A 23,841-nucleotide genomic window follows, 5' to 3' on the forward strand; every position below is an offset into this window, starting at 1 on the left:
ATAAATGTAACAATTTATTTTGGAACTATGAATGATTCCTAAACAAGCCATTGTTACAAATATTATCATGGTTAAGAGAGCATGCTACAGAAGAATCCCTGCGTGCAACGCATTAGAAATGTATGATGTACATTACCACCCTATAAAATAAAATACATTTTTATTTTGCAAACAAAAAATTTTAATAAAGTAAAGCTGCATGCTTTGATCAGAGGAGACTAAAATTAAGAAAATAAGCAAATACTTCAAGTGGTTTTGGTGAAAAACAAAAAGATATATGGGAAATCATCGTATTCCCATAGTTAGGCATGATGGAGGACCTATAATGCTGAAGTTTTATTTGACATTCCAGAGGAAATCATACTGCCAATGGAGGTCGATTCCATCCATCCATCCATCCATCCATTATCTTACACGCTTGTCCCAATTGGGGTCGCGAGGGGTGCTGGTGCCTATCTCCAGCAGTCAATGGGCGAGAGGCGGGGTACACCCTGGACAGGTTGCCAGTCCATCTGGAGGTCGGTTCCACTTTATCTAAACAACCTGTGGTGTGAGCTAAGGACCACAAGGCATAAGAAAGGACAAAACTAAAAACTAAATGTACGAAGCATCGTGCTGCTCTACAGGAACAACTAGATGGTAATAAACATTAAGGGCTTTTTTTTTTATTAAAAGCAATGATTCCTCTTGATGCATAAATGAAATAAAACATTGATATATTTTGGGAATTTTCAATCATCTTGACCAAGACTAACAATATAAAAGAGATCTTAATAGCTTATCTTCCAAGTTGTGTAAAAGGCAGTAAAGATTCACTTCAATGTAGACAAAAAGATTCAAAGTGCAAAAAATGTTCCATATTTATTTATAAAAGATACAGACATAAAAATAATTTACATGATTGTTGTGGTGTAAAGCAACAGTGCTAACTGGGCTTATCGAAATGTGCTGCAAATATTTTAGCTATTCTCTCCGTCTGTTTCTTCAAGGACGAAGGCGACATGTCGGGTCGCTGGCGAGGACGTCTGCGGGGTTGAACGCTGCGGTGATCTGAAGCCGGACCCTACAAACGTACCACAGAGATGAATCATAATAACATTAGGGAAGCTCCTATGCAATGGTATGTCTAAGCCTGACATAATGACTTGCATGTTTGTGATGTGTCATCACTCCAACTCAATAAGGTGTTCTTTGGTTACTGCTGATCGTTCTATGCAGAACATAACAACACAACCCTGAAATTAACAGGTTTAAACCGGTTCTTAAACCGTACAGTAGGTTTGGTTTCAGGCATGCTGCTTTAACTGCAGCTTCATCACATTTGTTCAATATTTTCTTACAGATGACTTTCTAAACCACAACTCTGCTCTACACACAATGCTGGAAGTGAAGATTTTATGGCTTCAAATAAAACAGGCAAACAGCTGAGAATCCCTGGGGGGCTTTCGATCCCTACATGTTTTAGACAAGTCGCTGGCAATAACAATGAACACACAGCTTCCTGAACACCATCAGGTTCTACAGAGCAGAAAGCTTTGATTATTATTTAACCCATTGATGGCTACAAAGGAAGATTGAACACAGATGTTGCTATTTTTTTAAATAATGACAAACTCTAACATAAAATTATAATACTCAATTTTTTAGCTTCATGTGAAAAACCATCAAAACAGAAATGAATGCTTAAAAACTGAATAACTAATCTATACAATGTTTCTTTTTGTGTGAACTGAGTTAACCAAAATAAATGACCTTTTCAACAATATTCTACTTTATAAAATTTTGCTTAATAACTCTGTCTGCATATCAGGGACGATAGTATGTTAGTTTTATGATTCGCTTCATTGTTTTTCAATGTTTAACCTACCCAAAGCCTTAATGTAAAGTTTCAAATACAATATTATTCAAAGCTGAGTTTTAATGACCTTTACAATAATCAGTAGCTGTCATGGGTAATGCTTTCTTTTATAGTACATCAATAACCATGTAATAACATCGACAGCAATAAATAAATGTGCTATTATTGTGTAAAACGCAGTTTATTGCTTGGCATATGACAGAAAATCAAATCTAGAAAAGAGCAAGTTAATCTTCTTGACTAAAATCTTATTCATATCTAACTTGAGTTCAGTTTTATAATGTTTTATTTACCAGATCTCATGTTACAATTTACTTTGTAAGCCGTTGGTAGGTGGTGGCCATTGATAGAAACTGTTATGTGTGACTTGCTATGTTATTACCATGTTATTTCATGGTTATTGATGTACTGTAAAAGAAAGTGTTAATCTGTCATGTTATTGCTAGTGAGATATTATAACCTGTTAAAGCTTAAAAAACACTTAATTAGAATTACATTATAATTAAAGTGGTTAACAGTAGTACTTGGCAATACTCTAAAATTGGCTAACATCTCTCAAATGGTCAACTTCAGATTCTGACAAAACTTAAAATTCATAGAAAATGAGCTTTTCATCTAAAGAATCTTATAAGCTGTTTTTTATTCTATGTTAACCTAAATAATATAATCCTATGGTGTTTACATAAAAAAATTAAAGATGAAATAAAGTAGGGCTGCAACAACGAATCGATAAAATCGATAAATATCGACTTTTAAAAGCGTTGGCAACGAATTTCATCATCGATTAGTTGTGTCGCTCGATTAATGCGTCATCCGCCGCCGCGGTCATCACTGCCACTTGACTGAAACGGGGGAAGAAAAAAAAGTTACGGCAGAGCGAGCCAGCGCTGCAGGTGCGCAGTGTTGCCAACTCAGCGACTTTGTCGCTATATTTAGCGACTTTTCAGACCCCTCCAGCGACTATTTTTTTTAAAAAGCGACTAGCGACAAATCTGGCGACTTTTTACGGTGTCACTGCTGGCGGCTTTTGGAGACTCTTACGTGAAAGCATGTATTGTTCCTACTCTTGTCCGGCAGCAGCAGCTGCTGCTGTGAGGCGCCCCTAGTTCTCTCATTTTTATTCCAAATACAATTTATAATTTGAATCACAGGGCTATTTTTATCTCTATGGTTCAGTATTTTCTCAAGTAGCAACTTTAACTATACTTTCCTGTCTTAAAAGGCAGAACCTCTTCTAGTCTAAAAAAAAATCATTTGTTGAAATGGGGGGGCCTATTGTTTGAACCCCTTAGGGGCTTTTAAAAAAACAAAAATGCCTGTCTTTTTTTACACTTTATGAAACAAAGTACCCTATATTTTGTGGATGTACAGCTACATTTCTCATGTAAGTGTGCATAGTTTTAACACAAACATTTATTTTTCATATTGCACCAGTACAGTTAATGAGCAACCTGTACTTGTGTGCTTGTTTGTTCTGTCTAAAATGTTTATTTTGGAATAAAGAGGTTAGTATAAAAAATATTTTTTGTCCGATTCATCGTTTAATCGAAAAAATCGGCCTGTCCATGTGGAGAAACAACTTAGCAATATTCTATACAGCTGGAGAGACCAACCATTTTCTCTGGTATCCCAACTAAACAGATTAAAACCTCATTATGGAGTAATAATAAGATTTGAAATCTTTATACCTGAACCATCCAGCACCTTGATGGTGTAGAATTAATCTGATTAAAACAGGAATAATAAAATAGATTTTATTGTCATAAGTAAAACTAATGAGAAATACTTACAGAGTCATAAGATGCCTGAGAGAAAGACGGTGCTAAACGGATTGCTTTCAGTGACGACTCTAGTTGGTGAGAGGTGAGGAAGAAATTAGGGATCTCCATGGGCAACAAGCTTAAGGTAAGTTAAAAAAAACAACAACCAGAAACACAGGTAGTATTCTACATCCCTGTTAAAGGTGCACCAATTACAGGTTTCTAGCCGATCACAGATTCCGGATCTTTAAAAAGCTTGACATGCCGATTCTGGTTTTGATTGATACAGATTTCTTTTTATAACTGACACTGTAAGTGGTTACAAGATAACAACATATTTCAATCTTATCAAATTGAAAAATCATGAATTATTGTAAATAAAATAACTGCTTTAAGGCCCTGACAGTGAGTGGTTTTCAGACCTCTACAGAGTTAGATCAGACTCTTGGAAAAGATCGCTTTCATATCCAAGTTTCCGCGGATCAGCATTCTTCCAAAATTAAGGAAATTCAGGCCAATCAATCAGCTGGCTGATAAATCGGTGCAGCCCTAATAATTAACATTTTCCTACTGCAGATTTAAACTTTTTATAGTCCTCTATGTGACACTACTGAATTTGGCTTCCCACGTCACAAAATAAACAAATATTAAAAGCAGGAATAATTTTCTTCCCACTTTAATAAAATGTCTAAGCCTTATAAAGATTATAAGTTAATGTTGGCAGGTACCAAGTACAGGTTATAAGAAGAATACATGTATAGGTAAAATCACAAACGAAATCAAGATCAATGTTTTTAGATGGTTTTAGACACTACTATATGTGTGCTGCCATAAACAAGGCCTGCTTCATCAAAACTACCAAACACATCCGAGACCGTCTATGTCATCTATTAGGCCAAAATAAATGTTCCTCATTGCGTAACTAATCTAAATCATTCACTAATGTCTCTCCTGTAGTGAATAAAATCCTTTAACGGTAATTTAATTTCTAAATGTTCAGATCTTCTGTAATACTTAACTAAAGAAATAGATTATCATATTATAGAGATTTCTGAAATTTTCCTTCTTGCAAACAGCCTCCTTCAACCACATTTTGTATTCAATTTCCAGTATTGAACTCCACCTGCTCTGCCCTCTGCAGCTTGATCAAATAAAGCAGTTTTAGACCAACCAACTAGGGCATTCGCCAAAACGTCAATCTGTCAACAAGTCAGCTGGCATCTGGACTACTAGAATGTCCTATTCACACACAACACTAGTATCAGATTTCCCTCCTGTCCTCAAAAACCTTCACTGGCTTCATTTCTCAACACCAACCCACTCTATCCTAATTCAAATCACAGGCTTTAAAAAAACTTTAAAATAAATAATGCCTGGTTTACAAGCGAATGTTCATCCCTGCTTTTATTTTGTAACTGTAATCTTTTTTGACTTTGCTGTGCCGTGCTCTATAATTAATAATGGAAGCCCACGATGGAATAAATATCTGGTTTAAAAAGATAATTTGGTCAAATAAAAAAGCATGATGATGTAAATTGGGTATATATATATATATATAGAAAAAGGATACGGTTGGAGCTGATTTTCGTCGATGTCCTGAGTTCCTGAAGCACTGTGTGTGTCAGTGGCATGCTGCAGACTGGGTGACGTGTCACCAGACTTGTTGGGGCTGTTCAGCTGGTTTGGTTCTGTGTGATCAACAGACTGAAGCATGCTGTTTTCATCTCCCTCTAGATGTGACGCCCCAATTTCCGATTCATCTGAGCTATGATGGCAATCTTCTTCTCTGGACTTCTCATTAGAAATATCACTTTCTAGAGTTTTCAGACTTTTGTCCTCCTCCTCCTCACTCATACCCGACTCCTTCAGCGTCTCATTGTTCTCTGCAGAAACTAGATCAGGGTCTGATAGGATGCTGGTCCAAGGACTAGTTCTGTCAGTTAACGACGTGACCTCATTTAGAGACTTTGGGTTTAGAACCACCTCCTCAAAATCCTCACTTTCTTCATCACCGTAATCATCATCAGCTTCGTCATCCATTCTAAAATGCGTCTCGCCTTTGTGTTCGTCTCCTGACAGGTTGCCCCTGTAGTTTGTTTGGTTCTTTTCTTTTTCGTGGTCGGAGTCTGTGTTGTCCTCAGACATCTCAGTGGGCAGCGATGGCAGAGGAGATCCATCATCTGGATCGTCCTCCATCACTCTGCTTGGACTGGATGTATGTCCTGGGATGACCTGAGGCCTGCTATGTTCAGTGGGTGAGTTAGAGGAGCTCGGACTGTTGGAGGGAATCGTTTCCAAAAAGTGACCGCGTAGACCTGGAAGACAAACCAAAATATAATTAAGAAAATCTTTTTTTTTTTTTTTTTTAGTCAGGCATGGTCCCTTAAAACTATCAACCAAGTTGATATTAGAAGATATTTAATGTTTAAAGTCGTAGGGAAGCGGCTGTGAGTGGTGCCCATCTTTACACGAGTGAAAAAAGTGAATGTGATTGGTTCTTTATCAAGGGGGCGGGATTGCTGTGGCGGAAGGTTCACAAGCAAGCCTTACAGTCGTACAAGTTCTGCTAGCTCTATGCCTGCCGAAGACACAAACATCCATCCCTGTGAACACTGGGACGGAACTCAACGATAAAGTAAATAATGATTCTTATTTCAACCGTTGCGTATATTAGCTGCGACTTATGAATCAAGATGCTATGACGGAAAGAAATTGATTAACAGATGACCGTGGATATATGATTGGCCAAATTTAGGTGTAAAAGCTGATGTTTAACTAACTGGCTGCATAAGATAACGAAAAACCCCAACAGATTTTAAGACAGGATTTTTTTTTTATTGAAATTTTCTAAATTTTGGGAGAATATTATCTGATAAACAGTACATTTATATTAGGGATGGAACGGTTTATGAAAATCGTCCGAACCGTTCGGTTCGACTGCCTCGGTTCGCGTGTGTTGCGTTTGGTTCATGCGGTGCTCCTTTTTCTCATAGGCGAAGCGTTTACACTCCAGAGCAGAAGGTGGCAGTACTGCGACCAAAGCCAACCACCAGTAGTAAACAAGAAGAAGAAGCGAAGCAGCGTAGCAGAAAAAAAATCAGTTGTTGTGGAGAATTGTGTCGGACTGGCGAGTGGGAAAGAACAGGAGTTGGAAGACGCGCCAGCAGCACTTTATAGGTCTGCTGTATGGGAGCGCTTTGCATTTAGAGTGACCTACGATGACAGCGGAAAGAAAGTTGTGGATAAAAGTGCAACAGTGTGCAAGCATTGTGCAACATGTTTTGTTTATGCTAACAGCAACATGACCAACATGTCATGCTAACCCCGAAATCCCACATACTCCGTCAGCACTCCGCCCCGCTGCGCTCCAGACCGCCTGCACAAAGCAAAGCCTACAGCCCCCACTGTGGCTCCCGTCCGCTCCGCTCTGAGTTCCTTAGAGATCGTAGAGGGCAGCGCGAGATGATTAAATTCAAAGCAGCAAGACACGCGGAAATGATCCATGGTTTCCACGGATCATTAAAAATAATTACAATTCATTAATTTGTTTGGATTTTTTTCATTAATTTCATTAATTTTTATTTTTTCATTAATTTTTATCATTTTTATTACATTTATTTTTATTTTTCGGTGTAACAATAAACATATACCGAACCGAACCGAAAACCGTGACCACGAAACCGTGAACCGAACCCAACCGTGGATTTTGTGAACCGTTCCACCCCTAATTTATATACAGTACATGTTTAAGCCAGAATGATTTGACATTTAAATATGACTTCCCTACGACTTTAACATGTTTTATAGCATAGCTGTAATTCTTTGTTTTTGTGCCTCTTTCTTTTTTCACCTTATATCTGCTGTTATGTATCTTTGACTAAGTTGAATAGCACTCTGTTCTATAGAATGGGTTTATAATAAAATACTTTGTTTTTAGGAGGCTTTTTATTTTTTGTAACAAGTAAGAAAATATAAACACTTTTGTGTGAAGTGAAGAAGCTCACCACTGATGATGTTGTTGACTTCCCCAACAAGCTGGTTGGACTTTAAAAGCAGCTGATTTGAGTCGACCTCCAAGGTCCTCTGATCCACATCGTGGTTGTTTCTGTCTTGCTCTTCTGTAGGTGGGAATGTAGGAGTAGACAGCTTACGATTGAAGTACCTTTGAATGCTGTCCAGCTCACTAAGTTTCCTCCTGTCAAAGCAATTTAGGGGATTTTTATATTGATACTATCACTTCAAATACAAATGTGAAATCATTATTCAAAGAATGGAAATAAAACTGAGTTTAAATACCTGAGTGCTGAAAACAAAAATGAGCCGGAGGAATTATCATTGGTTGAGCTTCCACCTGCAGCGTGAGAGGCTGTTTGTTCGTGCAGATTTTGATGGTAAAGGCGTACATTATCCATGTGCTCACCATGGCGATCATTCTCACCTGGCCTGCGACATAAAACAGTTCATAAAAGAACGGTTCCACTTTATACGTGGGTCATCAAACTGTTCTGCACCAACCTTTCAGAGAACACCCTGTCGCTGTGGTTTGGTGAGGAAATCTTCTGCTCTGGAAACCTGCTGATGTGGGAGGGGAAGCTGCTGTACATGGCTGTGGTTTGGTAGCAGAGAGGAATGGCCTGAAACAGAGCCTGTAAATACAATAATTTCACGTTCATTTCAAAATCGGGCTGGACATAACAGACTGGGTGTTAAAAAAAAAAAAAAAAAACACTCTTACTGAGGAGTTTTTGGCATCTTCTTCGGTTGCGTTTTTTCTCTGCCTACGCAGATCCTGGACTCCCCTAAGAGGAGTTATAGACACCTTAATCTGACCGTGACACTGACCACTGAAGTCTGTGATGTTGTACCAGCCACACACGGACGGGAATCCCCACAGTAAGGGAGACAGGTCTACTGTGGCAAATCCAATCACCCGTTCTATTTCTGTGGAAGAAAACCATCACAATAAAACAAAAAAGCAAAACCAGCAAAAGCTGCCGTGGTCATGATTCTTCTCAGTCTACCTCCTTTGTGCCAGACTTTAAACACAAGAGATTGTTGTGGATCAACCAGCAGCTCCTTCGAAAGCCTGCAAATGTAAAGGAAACACATTAACTTTGTGTTTGATCTAATTTGGTCTGTCTTCCTCAAGTCTTACTTGACCTGCATTCGTGCTGATGGTCCCACACAGGACAGTCAGTGTTGGTCACAACAGATGTGGAAACTGGTTCAGAGGAGTCAACTGTGACGTAGGAAACACAGCAACTAGGTGTCCCTTCAGTCTGCGCAGACAGAGGACAACCTGAAGGACAATAAAACAATCTTCTTATAGAGTATCTAGCAAAGTATGATGGAGAGTGCATGTTTTAAGCATGATTTTCTTCAGCTAGGATGAGGAAGCAGGAGCAATGCGTTTGTAAATGCAGAACAATCTTGGAAGTTTGGTCCTTTTCTAACAAGAGAACAACTTTAAACAAGCAACCAGAGCTCCAAAGGGATGGCTTGGATCAAAGCATATAAGGGCATTAGAGTGGCTCAGTTTGCATCAAAAACAATATACATTTAAAAAAACTAATGGTATGCAGCCTTCATCCAGTTGATTAACTTCTGGCTATGTCAGTGCAAAGCTGGTGGGGATATAAACTAAAAGACCTGCTGCTATAATTGCAGGCAAAGACAGCACAACAAAGCATTGCCTTCAATAACAAATATGAATTTTTCTCAGCTTCATGCCGTTTTACTTGGAGTTGGTTTATCTTTTAAAAATGTAATATAAAAAGTGAAGTTTGCTTTTATATTGTGACAAAACGTAACAGCGGGTAAATGGTTAAAACTGCACACAAATATCAAATATTTTAGGTTTACGCTCACCCGTCAGGTTCAGGTGCATGGCTCGATCCACAGCTATAGTCACAGGGAAAGAATCCTCAACATTCACCGCTGTGTGATGCACAGATGTTATGTCTAGAGTTTCTCTGGACGGTTTACTCCTTTGTGAGGATTTTCTGGGAGTAACTGAAGAAAGCGCACCATCTGCTTCTTCTACTTCCTCGAATAAGATCTCCCCCTGACTCTCAGAGTCCACTTGGTTGTCATATGCTGCTGATACGTTTGTGGGAACAGAACCAGCTGTTGATGTGATGTGCACCCTGAGAGCTGCTCCTTGTAAATCAGCAGCAGAGCGCATGAACAGTGGGTACACTCCTGTAAAAATACACAAATCAGATCAGACATCCCGCTGCAGGAATGATTCCAATAAAGTATTTCTACATACCACTGAGAGACAACTTCTGCTTGGGAGTCTTTGCAAGAGAGGACAGATCAACAAACGCAGACCCCACCAATCGGTCTGAGTCACTTGGCCTTGTAGTTCTGTTCTTAGAGAAGGTGACCCACAGCTGAACCTCCAGCTTCTCTTCTCGAAGATACCACATCAAAGGCTGAGTGGTACTCAGCTCCACAGTCCTACTTCCTTCAAAACTCACGGTGGCTTGCCTGCCCTCCTCAACAAATGGGTGCTTCAACTGGGAGCAGAAGGTATCCTGGTCGAAGAACTTGTACCGGAGGTAGCAATAAGTAGAGCGCTGAAGCTCCCTGAGGCCCGGCAGAAACAGACAATGGACAGGAAGCCAGGCTTTGGGCATTGAAAATGTCAGAGAGAGTTTTCTAATGTCTTCTTCCCAGCATCCTTCATCATCCTGTGCTGCACAGTCCCTGTTGGCCATTTCCCAGCCCAGACCCCGAGCAGCTTTAATTACCCTCTCTCTGTCTGAGTGGTGAGCAAAGCTGATGGAAACCTTAAGGCCCCCAACCAAGATCTGCTCCGCCTGTGAAGGATGTTTTTCACGGCCTAAATAAAGCCCAAACCAGCCAGAAATACCTACGATTACCAGAAAAAAACACAATATAACTTCTGTGTTCACATCAAAGAGCTAGACGGGTTGAGTGAATTTATGTTAAACATACCTGTTCTTTTATGAAGTAGATCAATCAATGGGATTTTCACAGTACCCAATATTATATCTGTTTCATTAGGGAGATTCACTGCTGCAAGAGAAGACAAGAAAAATCCTTCAGATACCAGAAATAAAAACAAAATTAGTATTGAGTTTTAAACCAAACAGGACTTTCATCACACATCTTAATAGGTTTATTGTTCTTTTTTTTTTAAATGAAAATGGAGTTCTCCTTACCTCTGTGGTCGTCTCTGTTCCAGACAGTAAAGACAGCAGACGCCTGCTCCAGTTGCTCAGCCAGGCTGAAGGTTTCACCACTGCTCAGGTGAAGCAGCAGATCACAGGTCACCTCCATGTGGTGGTCAAACTCAGGGCAGAACGTCTTGGCTGCTATACGGGAACAGCTCCTCTCACTCTCAGGGAGGAAGGACAGGTGAACCGTGATGAAAGGGTTCACTCCAACGTCCATCAAATAGCTTAATTGATCATTTTCTTTAGATATCGCCCTGGAAAGGTCAAAAGGAGGCTGGTGAAAATGGTGTCATCAATGCAAAGTGGTGACATTAACTGAAGTTGAGAAAACAAATGTATGTTTGACAAATAATATTAGACTAAAAACACATAAAAAAAATCTTTCTGGACCTGCAAAACTGTAAAAATCTTACATAAGCCTTCTAAGACAACACGAGCTCTAAGTTTATAAGCCCACTATAAAAACAGACTACATGGGCTTAGATATAGAATAAGCATTTATGATTAAATGTTTATTCAGGAGCAAATGTCATCATGGGACTTCTCTACTGTGCGATATTCAGTGCTTTAAGTTTAAATTCCATAGTAGCACGAGGTGAGGGAGGAGCAGTGAACGTTCTCACAGCGTTGAGTTCAACCTTCGTCGCTTCACCATGCGGTTTGTATGTATTCGGTTTTGTTGCTTTGACGAAATTATAGAAACATGATGAAGAAATCTGATCTTTTTTGTTATTTTTTTTTGTGGATTTGGGGAAAAAAATGAAGAAAGTTCACATACCTGCAAAAGAGCGCTACCTGTTTTTGATCTGCGAACGGTTTTCCATGCTTGCAACAAAACTAGCAGCAGTAGTGGAGTTTGGAGATGCAATCCACTTCTTAAATCTATCTCTGCTCTCCTCTGATCTATGCAGAATTTCTGCACTCGCACTATTTGTCTCGCTCCCTATTTAGCTATCAGCTATCTTCCTTTTTTTCCATTTAAGATCCATGGCCCAAGAAACACCCGCCGGTGTGTTTCCAACATTCATATGGCACCACGCCATACTGAAACGTGTGTTGCATGCTATGACGCAAATCTTCGTTATCAGAAATGTTTACATTTATTGTTTAAATGTATTTATAATACAAATTTTACAGCATTGGAAAACATAATAAATGTGTGTTTGACCTCCTGCACACCAACCCAGCTCTACAACATATTATCCAACGTATAAAAACCTGAATGCAGGATTTTCACACCCCTTAAAAACATGATGTATATGGGAGGGAAATGCTGCATATTATCAGAGGATTTGACCATTGTAACACATGGATATGCTGCGATCTAAGCCATGTACCTCTGCTGTGTGTTTAGGGTCACAGACCAGCTTAACTTCTTAGCAGCTGATAACCAGTTTTACCCTGACTATTCCAACACTGTAGCTCACCACTGGAATGTTATTTTGAGGAGGATGTGAAGTTATTTTTCAGCCATCTTTGGGATGTTTTGTTCACCAAAGTACTCAAACAAACATTTTAGCGCTTTATAGAACATATGTATTTAAACTGAGATCAGATTACACACAGATGGACAATTCACTAAGTGACTTCTAAAGGGATGTAGTTTTATTAGGGGTATCAGACCAAAAGGGGTTTGTTTGCAAAGATAAGTTACACCTCAAAAAGATTTCTGGCAGAAAAATGACCTGAAAACAATCTATTAGTCGAATAGATTTACTTTGTGTTTTTCCTCACAAAAAAAATCCACTAAACAGTTAGCAAATTATGAATATTTTCCCAAAGCATTTATATACAAGAAAACTACTTTCTTGAGAGAGATCAACAATAAACATGTGGTTGGTATAAAGATGTACCTTGCTGCTGCCTTCAAACCAGAAGCTCTGTGCACTTGAACCACAAGTGTCACAGAAGGAGGAGCAGCTCCTCCCCCAGCCTGTGCTCCAAACCGGAGCGGCCGATGTTTGTATCGTATGCATACGTCTAGTAAACCTGAGCAAGGAAACGGATCAGACACATGGTTATGATGCATGTGGCGTCTGCTGGGTCACATTTACAAAACTAGCATGAGCTCACCTGAAGGCTGAGGTTGAAATGCTGAGTTGGCCTCTGTCCTGGGAACCAGGGACAGGGAGAACATCTCAGCTTTGTTAAGATGCGTCTTCTGCATGGTTACCATGGCGCACAGTTTGGACAAGGGAAGTAATCCTCTGGCCACAAGCTGATCCCTGACATTTGGATAGTAATATCTGTCAAAAGAAAAACTCAATAAAATTAGACAAACCAGGAGCCTTAATAGTAGGAAGAATAGAAGAGTAGAGGCTTTTAAATGTTATTAAATGTGATCAGTGAAAGTGTCTCTAAGAATTCTGACAATGAAGTGTTGGTGAAGGAGCTTCACACGCCAGGATTTATCTTACACAAATCAGTCTTTTTTGTCAAGCCTGAACTCTACTCAAGCTACAAACCTGCACCACACTTCGAACTGGACGCCTCCTCCACTGCTCAGGGTGCTGAGCAGCAGACGCTGAACAGGAACTCCTTCTGGAGCCAGAAGAACGTGCGTCTCAGTGTGACCAAACAATGGGTCTGGGACACAAAGCGTGGTGGTGGTCCGAAACGGCTTCAGGTTCAGACCTGGTGGTTCAGAATCAGAGCTAAGAGGTGAGTTAGGGACAGGTGAAAGAAAACCTCTGGGTTTAATGTTTGATGTTCAGAAGTGGCCTTACTGCTCTCTATGAGGCTCTGATCAACATCTGAAGCATCCTGGGTGGGGAAAGAGTACTGAACATAGCAGTCAGCCTCTCCCCACACTGTGGACTGCAGAGGGGTCAGCCCGCTGACCTTCTCCACGCTCACAACAAACACGTGCTCTCTCATAATTTCCACCTGAGAAGTGCTCACCTGAAAAACAAACACTGGGGTTGAAGTCATTTCAAAGGAAAATAAACTTAAACAAGGTGTACAAGTGTTTGTTTTACGTAAAGAATGTGTTCATTGATACAGTCATAACTGCACCTTTACAGTATTTAACTTGTATGTACAAGAACAGGGTGAGGCAAAAAGCTCATTTAAATCAAAGTTATACACTCACCTAATCCACGTTTTTGGTACTGCTTATGAGGATCTTACATAAGATTTATACCTCCGAGCAAATATGTTTAATACGAACACACAAAAGCAGTGAAACCAACCCAACAACACTAATTCCAAGTGTTGAACTCGTACCTTTGTGTGTGAGTGCGGCTGTTGATCCAGCAAGTGAACTGGTCTCACCATATGAGACAAAGAGCTATACTCCTCATCTCTAGCACGCTGGAGGGAGATGATCTGCTCTGCTCGACCCATGGCCAGAACCACCCTGAGGTGTCCTTTGTTGGTACCTGAGAACACATCGATCACTGGCATGTAGCAGTCTACCCCTAAAACGGGGTACTGCGCCTGCAGAAGGAGCTGGCTGATCTTGGAGTCCCTGAAAAGAATGCCACATATCAAATAGTGTTAAAAAGGCTCCTGCAGAGCAATTTTTAGTCATTTATCAGGTTTATGCTGTGCAATTAACTCTTTAGCTATGCAACAGCGCCTCTTAGAGGAAGACCTAAACATGAAAACTTTAAGATGAGTAAATCTAAATGAACTGACGTTTATAAAAAAGCACCTTCGATTATCAGTCAGGTGAGAAGCAACCAAATTAGTTTGTCAATTTTTAAAATAAATATATATTTACTATGACTAGTTTTTTTTTACATGTGCGACAATTTTAATAAGCAACAAGAAACAGCAATCAAAGGTGCACAATATCAGAAACACATTATCAAACTAATGCTAAAAATAGCAATAATGACTTGGATTACTATTAATCCAGAATGTCCATACTCAACTGTTAGCAGCTTCTCAGCCACTGAATATTTATCAAACGTTATGAAAAACAGCTCCAGTTCAACCAACTGACCAAAAATACCAGACACCAATAACCTCACCCTGCCAAATATTGCTTGAACAGTTATTTGAGATTACAATGTTGGAATGGTGAGTTTGATTCACTATGCAGCTCTACTTTTCCCTGAAACTTGGCCATTAAGCTGAGTAACCCATCAACAACATTATGAATTTTATCTAACACCTAAAGTACTCAATCATCTCCTTTTTAAAATGATTCCACCATGTTTTGCTGTCATAATAAAGTAATAAAAGATGAAGGTGCTTTTTGTTTAATTACCTAAATGACATGTAGAACTGGTGTAGGGGTAGTTTGACGAGGCCAAGGAGTCGGTCGTTTCCAGAACTCCCAGTTTTCTGCCACACTTCGATCACCATCACATTATTCTTCATCCGCTCTAAAAGTTTTCTTGTCAAGCCCACTGGTGTTACCTTTTACACAAAAGCAAGATATAAGATAATAGTACTTTTTAAAATATTCTTTTTTTGCATTTTGTTTTGTATCAGAGGTTTATGTCTGAACAAATATATTGGTTTCTCTTCTGCTTGAAGAGACCATGCATACCATCCAATACAGAGTTAAATTAACATCAGAGACTAGGCACCTGAACCCACCTGAACAAAGTTGAACGTGGGGTTTGTTTTGCCCCAGCTAACAGTAGATCTCGCCGTCTCATCAGACCAAAACAGCTTGCAGTTCAGGAAGATGTTCGGGGCCTGCAGGGGCCCGCAGCTGAAATTCTTCCCATCTGGAACCATGAGTAAAGCATGCAGCAGGACCTCAGGTTCCTCTTCGACCTCCTGAGAAGATTTCAGAGGAGATTTTCTGTTCCCTGGATGGTTTGATTGTTCTCTCAAAGATTTCTCAGGAGTCCAAACATTCAGCCTGGGATGATCTAAACAGGGAGCTGTTAAAGACTCCACATGTTGGGACCTCTGATTGATTGCTCTCTTAGGGCTGGAATCAAGTCTTGAAGTTGATATGTCTCTCAAAGTGACCTTTTTATCCTTTTCCTTAGAGGATCTTTGGCTGTGTGGTCCTAGTTCTATGGAAACCTGAAAAATATATGTTAACATTACATCAATGACAGCATCCAAGTCACTTAACAGGTACCATAACTATCTGAATCAAATCAAATAAAAGACTAGAAATAAATCACCCTGAGAGGTCCAATCTTCTCACTTCCTTTGATTCCCTCGCAGCTCTGCACAGGCAAAACAACAGACTGACTCAGCTCCGTGCTCTGCAGCAGAGAGCACAGTGGGTGAACTGCCTGACCAACAGCAACAGGCTGCAAAAACAAAGGAAACAAATCATTAGAGCCAGTTTCACTGACTGCAGGTCAATACATCAAGCCTTTCATGGAAACGGTATTTAGAGGGTTATTTTACATGAGGCTGTTTTTAATTAATAGAGGTTTTTGGATAAATTAATTCATATTTAAAATTTGTAAACCACTAGCAGTAGGTTACTGATCTAGACAGGTGTCTGATTTGCATTTTTGTCCCTAAATCGTAAATTAAAAGGCTTCAAAACTGACTAAAAAGGATCAATCATAATCTTAATAATACATACTTATTAGACATTACTGGAATAGGAGTTTTATGGTTTAAGATGCTTATTAACTTAACTAATAAAATAAAATAAGAAGTCTTTACTGTTTATTCATTACAATTAGGACTTTTTAATTTCTATAGTTTAAAATAGTTTTAAACTTTTTGGACAGACAGACATATTTTAATCATCCCAAAAGGAAACTTAATTATTCATTTTCTCATTGACATACACGCCACGGTCAGAAAGAAAAGAAAAATAAAAGATGGATATATCCGAAGAACAAAAAATGTTGCAATATAAATCCATCACTAAATATAAAAAGAACCGAATTCAGCATAATATAAATAAAACCCTGCCCTCTGTTAATTCCTGAGCACAGGAGCATCAAAGTCTCTCACTGAATCAGCTCCTCAGGCCCCACATCACTGCTTGCAGTGGGTGGCTGCTGTGTTTAACCTCATTATTGCCTTTACATTGCTTCAATAAGTTGCAGTGGGAGTACTGATTGCTGTTTTCATGTTTATCTTTTTTTTCTTGGCTTCTGTAAAGCTCTGTGTCTCCTGTCAGCGAGGAAGAGAAGCTGTAAGGTAGTCAGAGGGTTGAGAGTTTCCAGTACCGCATGAAAAATTAACCCTGAATATGTAAATGTTTAAGATGCATAAGGTTTGGAAAAGTAAATTGGGAGGTCTGTACGACTCAAACATGACTTTATATTTATATTAACATTTATGTTACTGCATCATATGTGCCTTACAAATAAATGCTGATGACTGCAGCTTCAGGCTAACTTACTTTCTTCTGGTCGCTCATTCTTGAATAAATCTTAAAAATGAGCTCAGTTTCCCAACATTGGCTGATTGCTGCTGCGTTGAAGTGGACAGGAAACACAGAGAGGTGGTGGAACTTCACAGCTTTAAAACAAAGAAAAACATTGAAGTCTATGTCAGAAACAAAAAGGATGGGTTAAACTAATCATATATATTTTTTTTGAAGTTACCTCCAACAGTGAGCTTACTGGAAACGGCTCTGGTTACCTCACCATTTCCAGCCTTACTGCGACCTATCCGAGTCATCGGGAAAACGTACTCCACAAAATATGTGCTGGAAAAAGAGATTTTTAGAAATTCTCAAACAAAGGCTATAATAAGCCTTTAGTAAAAATAAAAATGATTTAAATATTATACCACTTCTTGCTGGGAAATGGCCGCGGAGGTTTCCCTTTGAAGGCATTTCTGGTTGTTGTGTTTGGGCTGCCTGAGGGTAAGGCCAGTGACTCGACAGTAACTCGTGCTACTTGTACTGAACTTAGAAACTTGAACTGCTCTCTACTGAGTGGCGGGTAGATGTCATCGCATTGGCCTAAGGACTGCTGTTGATCCAGGTTTGGACTGAACAAAGATAAACGCAGGTCAGAATGGTCCTTGTAGTTTAAAGGTGAAACCAAATTAAACTTGTAGAGATTCTCACCTTTGACTGATTCTAGGTTCTGACCGTGTTAGTTTTTCTGGCTGACTTTTCCTTGGTGATGTTGATCCATGAACGTCCTCATCTGAAATATCTGGTCTAGTACCTGAGTGCTAAAATAATGACTTCAATAACATTTCTGCTATAATCCTTATGAAAACTTCAAGGCAAAGGTAACTACTTACAGGAGTTTTGTAAAACAAATTTTCCAGTAAGCTCTGATCATAAAGTGGATCATTAAGCTCGCTGTCTGCACACACACTGCTGTGGCCAGAAAGGGATTCAGGAGGGGAGCCCTGTACATCCCAGAGTGGCAGTGACGACCTACAGATTATGGAAAAGAATAGAAAATGGAATTTAAAAAAGTTAAAGTTAAGTTATAAACAAATATTTAAAAAATAATTTTCGTTTCTTTTCTTGGTCTGGCACACACAGAGACTCCTTCTTGTTTATCCTTTGCACAATTTTTATAGTTCTAATGCTCAGACTAAATTGGACAAACATTTACCTCACAGTTGTAAACAGAAAAGTGCAAATAACGTATTTGAAAGTTTCTACACCCACTAAACCTTTTAACATTTCCCTGTGTTACAAGCTCTATTTAACTGGAATATCATATGACAGACCAAAAGAAGTAGTAACACAAAATGTGTCAAACATTAAAAAAAAGAAAGTCTGAGAAAACATTAAATGCTTTTGTATTTGGCTCCATTTAACCTGAAAGCCCTACATACAATGCAACACATCCAATGGTCCTCAGAAGTCATTAAATTAGTAAATGCTGTCTATTTTCCTTGAGTGATTTAATCTCAGCATAAATGCAGCTGTTCTCCCAGCTTCAATGCTTTGTTAGGAGAACTTCAGTAAACATACAGCAACATGTTGACAAAGGAACAGCAGACAGACCAGGGTTAGAAATGAAGGAGTTTAAAGCAGAGCTAGGCTGCAAAACATTTTTAAACATCTTATCAAACAGTGCTCGTAATCTACAGTTAAGAAATGGAGCTTTGGAAAAACTTCAATATTATAAGGTTGTTTAACTCAACAAACAAGGCAAGTTCTATGCCAAGTCTGGGGGAGTTGCATTGGTTTTAAACCCAGGTCAAAGAATATGTTGAAAGGGCAGCTTTGACTATTAAAACTGGTAGTAAACATTGTTAAAGGAGATCTCAGTAATATCCTGTGGACTAAACCATGGCAAAGGATGTGCTCACGACATCAACGTCCCAATAGGACAGTTTAGATCAAAGTGTTTTCATGCGTTTGAATTAGAAGTGCACAATATCTCATCATTAAAGATGGCTGTTTACTCTACAAAAAAGAAAAGCCATTTGATCTTGTTCGCAAGGTGGCAAGATAGAAGTTTGTTCAGACTCCAAATATTCATATTTTGCCAGAAACTCATAGAAAAAGTATTTTAGTAAGACTTGAAAGCTGCAATCAAATCTGAGTGAGGCTGAGTTATTTTGCAAATGGTATTTACAAAATAACTCAGCCTAACTCAGTCCACTCATTCCAGTTTATGTTTGTGCAAAGCTTGTTAAGGGAAATTCCAAAATACTTCCAGTTTTATAACAGAAAATAATAAAGCCATTTATTTCTGACCATAAATTCCATTGTTCGAGTAGCTCAGGGTAAAACCAATAGAAACAGAGACCACACTTTCTGCTAGTCCTAACACTATATAGCACAGATCACATAAAGTGAAACAGCACGGGTGAATGTTGGAAAGTCCTTACACACTAATAAGTTCAGTCTTATCTGCCATATAATTAGTATTATTAAGGTTGGATTTAACTTTTCAGGGAGATTCCAATATTGACCTCCTGCTTAAGAAGCACCGGTGTCAGTACTATTTCTTTGTTTTACTCTTTTGTTTTATTAAAACAAAGTTATAGCTAAAATACTGGATCAATGAGGGATATCTTTAACTCATATCAATAAATCCTTAATGGTAAATACCCCTAAATGATCAATTTATATATAAAATCTCGATTTTGTGGGGGACCGACCTTATTCTCCTATTTTACAACTGTGCGCTACGTTTTAGCGATGGGTTGATTGAGTGTCATAAAGCGTTACACTGACACCTGCTGGACCTTTAAAAACCCTACAAGTAGCCTATGTGACAGACTAAACTGAATTTGATGACCTAGAACTATAATATAATTTTCTGTTACTGCAGGTTATAGTATTATTTCATATATACTTTTAAACTGAAAATATCTTTGATATTTTTAGATGCAGCCAAAAAATAATGTGAACATATAACGTGAAAATGTAGGTGAACATGTGAATGTGTGTACTTGTGGAATAGAAAGTAAAAAAAACTTTTAAAGCAACAAGTACAGTAAAAACAGTAAACTCAGAGTCCATTTAAAATTAACCTTCTATCTGAGAGGAACAGGATGACAACGAGGAAATGAAAACTAATATGAGATCAAATGTTTTTTTTGCCTTGAGGTTGCCTAATAATTCTTGATCATTTTGATAATGAACTACAAAAGATCCGAGATTTTTTTTAGCAGATGGATCTTGTTGTCAAATACGTTTAGAAAAACATTTTAGTGCATCAGTCAATATGAAACAGCTCCTGTATCCGTTGTCTGAGTTTCTCTAAAAGATACGCGCACCCACACAGTGTTTTGCTCTAAGAGGCTGAGCATTGGTGTTGCTGGACCTATCACTACTGCATTATATAGACATCATAATATTAATGGAAGTTTGCGAATATAATGTTTAAAGGTGAAAAAATTTCAGTGGTAAAAATCTGGTTTCAACTTGGAAAGCCCTCTACCTGCCAAGCAGCAGATCCACAGCTCTTCTGTCCATGTCTGGAAGACAGTCCACGCTGCTGTTTGAGGGGAACGTTCCATCATCAAGCTGCTTCTGGGCTGAGTCTGCATGGAGGATATCTTGAAGAAACACACCAGAGGTAGAAGGAAAAGAGCTGCAAACAAAAAGGAAGGTCGTAAGTATCAAAAACCTGCATTTATAATATCTTATAATATCAAAAACACTCACTCTATAGGTAGTTGGATGTTATCCTTAGGCAGAGGTAGAGGACTGTCTTTTAGAGGCAGAGCAGAGTCCATGTCAGATTTCAACGCTGATTCCACCATTGCATTTCTAAGCTTGTTTCCACGCTCCAGAATGACTATGGTGAGAAAAATATTTGAAAGTTATATCTGGATGTGTTTTCTTTGGCATATTTGTGATGCAATGATGCTGACGCTGACCTGAGATAATATCGTTACTTATCCGTCCATCATATGACTCCATATGCAAAAGATTCCCAACAGTTTGACTGTTTTGGGATTTGCTGGAAGCAGGAAGCACATTCTCCAGCGTCTCCTTGTCCCTTTGGACATTTTGAAAATACAAGTGGTCTTTTCCTCTAAAAATAAAGCAAGAAACATAAGATATTAACAAAGGAAATGAAAGTATCCATAAACGGATATCCATAAATTTCTTATGGATGTTTGTCCTTTTTAACTTTCGCCAACCTTGGTGTGTTTCGACCACTGCTCCCGGCTGATCCTTTCCCGCCTCCAGCTGAGAGGGAAACAGGGTGCGAGGGGACCGTCAGTTTTGGTACCTGCATCCTATCAGTACTGATGTCTGTGGCGGGACCAGAGCTGCTGCTGTCGTAAGCTTCTGTCAGAGGTTCCAAATTCAGAGAAACCTCCGGTTCAAACATGGGACATAGATGTCAGACGGTCAGAGAACATTGGAAAGGAAAGCAAACAATACAAAAAAACAAACTATTTATTAATCAAGAACGTTTAAGTTACAAAGTTTCTGAACTGATCCATCTACTCACCTGGATCTCTCCCAGCTTCTCGGATGTTGGTGATACAAGCGTATAAAATCCACTAATAGGTTGTGACAGAGACAGGCGTGCGATTCCAGCTACTTGAGCCCGAGCAATCGGTAAATGATCTGGTTTAGTTAGGACCTCCAACACCAAAGAGCCCATATCTGTTCAGAAAAGAAGAATACTTGATTTAGGAACAAACAAACAAAAAAAAATAATCTAGATATCCACATCGCCTTATTCACCTGTAAGATAAGAGGTGAACTGCTGCGGGCCACATCGGATAGGGAAACGAGCTGTGCTCTTGACGGTTTTTTGAGCGATCTGGGATCCATCTCTTGGAAAAAAGTGCGTCCCATTGGACGACTCTCCCCACCAGCGCAGCCTGATGAACGTTGAAGACGGAGGCTTTTGGACGGTCCATAACACCCTGCTTACCGTCACACACAAGAAGCATCTCAGCTGACCCTCAACAAGAGGTGGGAGGCTTGTTGATGGAGACACATCACTAGGGACTGCAAGAGTTTTATTTTTGAGTACAGCAAACTGTAGACAAAATGCAATTACATGATATAATAGGTTTAGGATGTAGATACAATTAGATATATTAGATATTATTTAAGGTTACAATAGTTATATGATGTGTAAAAAAATTATTATTAAGAGTCTTTCTCCTTTGGGTTCACAGAAAAAATAGATTGCAGAGAAATTTACTCAAAACTAGAATTTATAAAAAGATCTGAATAAAAAGGTCCCTCTTCTCAGGTAATGAAACAACCTAGAAGAAGTTAATCTCTGTTCCTACCATATCCTTCCCTTCTAAACACTTTATGCAGCATTAAACAACATAAAATGGTCAAACAGTATATATAACTCAATGGTGAAATTGAAATAATTAGCAGAATAAAACTTTAGCCTTTTTAGGTGACGATTATACTGTAACATAACCAACTATAGTGTGATTTTGGTAACTTTATTTTTATAAGGACAATTTAAAGCGAGAGATTGAAGAATAATCTAAAATATGAACAATGTGCTTTGTCTCCTTTTAATTTCTGACTATGCTCATGGAAAGCTGACAGTTGGGAGTTACAGGCTACTTATGAGTAGCATAACATTAGCAGCTAGCTTAGTTCTATTTACCTTTCCTTTTGTTGCTTCCAGTTTTGACAGAATTCTGTTTCTTACTCTTCATTACTTTGTTCATGAAAAACAGCTCGTTAGTGACAGTCTGTCCGAGACGCAGACCGGAACCTTCGTAGAAATGTTCATTATCAGCCTAGTAAAATAATAATCAGTTTAACAGAGGCAGAGTAGTGCGCGCGCACACAGAACTACACAAGCGCGGAAACCTGTCTCCGACACACTCCTTACCAGTTGGTAGCGGTAATGCTCACCTAACGTTTTTTGCCAACCACCAAATTTCAACAACAAGAAGAAGAACTGTCTCCTAGCAACAACAGCGGGTTCCCAGGATCCGCCAATCCACCTCCCCCGGTGACCGAATTTTCACGCCTCCTAACATTTAAAGAATATCTCGCGTTGTTTAGCTTTGACTTTTAAAGCTTGTTATTTATCTTGAAATGTTGAACGCTTTCAATATTAATTGAAATTGTGTACATGATCATCTGTTTTAAATTGGAATTAAAGTTGTAGTAAAAAAAACAAACAACATCCCCTACCGCCATTTTTTACTGAGGCATTATGGGAAATCTTCCTCTCCTTTAAATTTGTGGCGGAATGCAGCAACTTTAGGTAGCATACCGCCACCTACTGTACATGAGTATGTAGTGACATAAATTCATATCACCTACATTCTATTTTTTAATTATGTATTATGAAGATTTTATATATTTCTTCATATATAAAAATTAATTCTGATGAGGATGAAATTTCAGATCTCCATAATAGAGTTAATGCTACTCAGAATTACTATTTCAGATATCAAAAATGAATATAACATTGCTGATATCAAATTTTTGACATCAAAAATATATTTCTGCTAGTGGAAATGTCATTACAGATTTTTAAACTCACACGCTTCATCAACCTTTTTTTTTAGACCGCTGTCAAAATACTGATATAATTATGGAGTACTTTGAGTTTAGGTCAGTCATAAACAGTAATAAAACCCACCTCATTAAACATCAGACCCTTCTGAAGGACAATGTTGTGGGAATGTCCTGCTGCGTGATGGGCTGAGATCTTAACTTAATACTTTTCTTTCCCACAGGGAAATTTTT

General features: G+C 38.8%; 1 protein-coding gene across 1 annotated transcript; it reads right to left on the reverse strand.

The window, feature by feature from the left end:
* Positions 1 to 835: 835 nt before the first annotated feature.
* c2cd3 (C2 domain containing 3 centriole elongation regulator) lies at positions 836 to 23,287 on the reverse strand. The gene is made up of 34 exons (XM_038303362.1): positions 22,996 to 23,287; positions 22,742 to 22,877; positions 21,844 to 22,113; positions 21,605 to 21,762; positions 21,288 to 21,466; positions 21,021 to 21,178; positions 20,806 to 20,938; positions 20,579 to 20,731; positions 17,967 to 18,105; positions 17,785 to 17,894; positions 17,502 to 17,705; positions 17,315 to 17,418; positions 17,110 to 17,228; positions 15,920 to 16,051; positions 15,375 to 15,815; positions 15,040 to 15,191; positions 14,049 to 14,292; positions 13,550 to 13,724; positions 13,289 to 13,457; positions 12,897 to 13,069; positions 12,677 to 12,812; positions 10,809 to 11,077; positions 10,582 to 10,662; positions 9,890 to 10,495; positions 9,487 to 9,819; positions 8,779 to 8,917; positions 8,640 to 8,704; positions 8,354 to 8,559; positions 8,134 to 8,264; positions 7,915 to 8,061; positions 7,623 to 7,813; positions 5,189 to 5,933; positions 3,649 to 3,757; positions 836 to 1,063 (listed from the first exon to the last, which is right to left on the reverse strand). Exons 2-34 carry the CDS (start codon positions 22,803 to 22,805, stop codon positions 926 to 928), a joined length of 6,573 nt encoding a protein of 2,190 aa, XP_038159290.1. The 5' UTR covers positions 22,806 to 22,877; positions 22,996 to 23,287; the 3' UTR covers positions 836 to 925.
* Positions 23,288 to 23,841: the final 554 nt, after the last annotated feature.

Source organism: Cyprinodon tularosa, unplaced genomic scaffold (genome assembly GCF_016077235.1).
Source record: "Cyprinodon tularosa strain WSP-4 unplaced genomic scaffold, ASM1607723v1 ctg51, whole genome shotgun sequence".
NCBI lineage: Eukaryota > Metazoa > Chordata > Actinopteri > Cyprinodontiformes > Cyprinodontidae > Cyprinodon > Cyprinodon tularosa.

What these genes read in the sequence shown, in the direction of transcription:
- c2cd3 (XM_038303362.1), bottom strand. Translation starts at nt 22,805, where the DNA reads ATGAACAAAGTAATGAAGAGTAAGAAACAGAATTCTGTCAAAACTGGA. An exon ending in GAACAGAGACGACCACAGAG is followed by an intron (nt 10,663 to 10,808) that starts GTAAGGAGAACT and finishes CTTCTCTTGCAG; the next exon opens with CAGTGAATCTCCCTAATGAA. An exon ending in GCAGAAGTTGTCTCTCAGTG is followed by an intron (nt 9,820 to 9,889) that starts GTATGTAGAAAT and finishes GTATTTTTACAG; the next exon opens with GAGTGTACCCACTGTTCATG.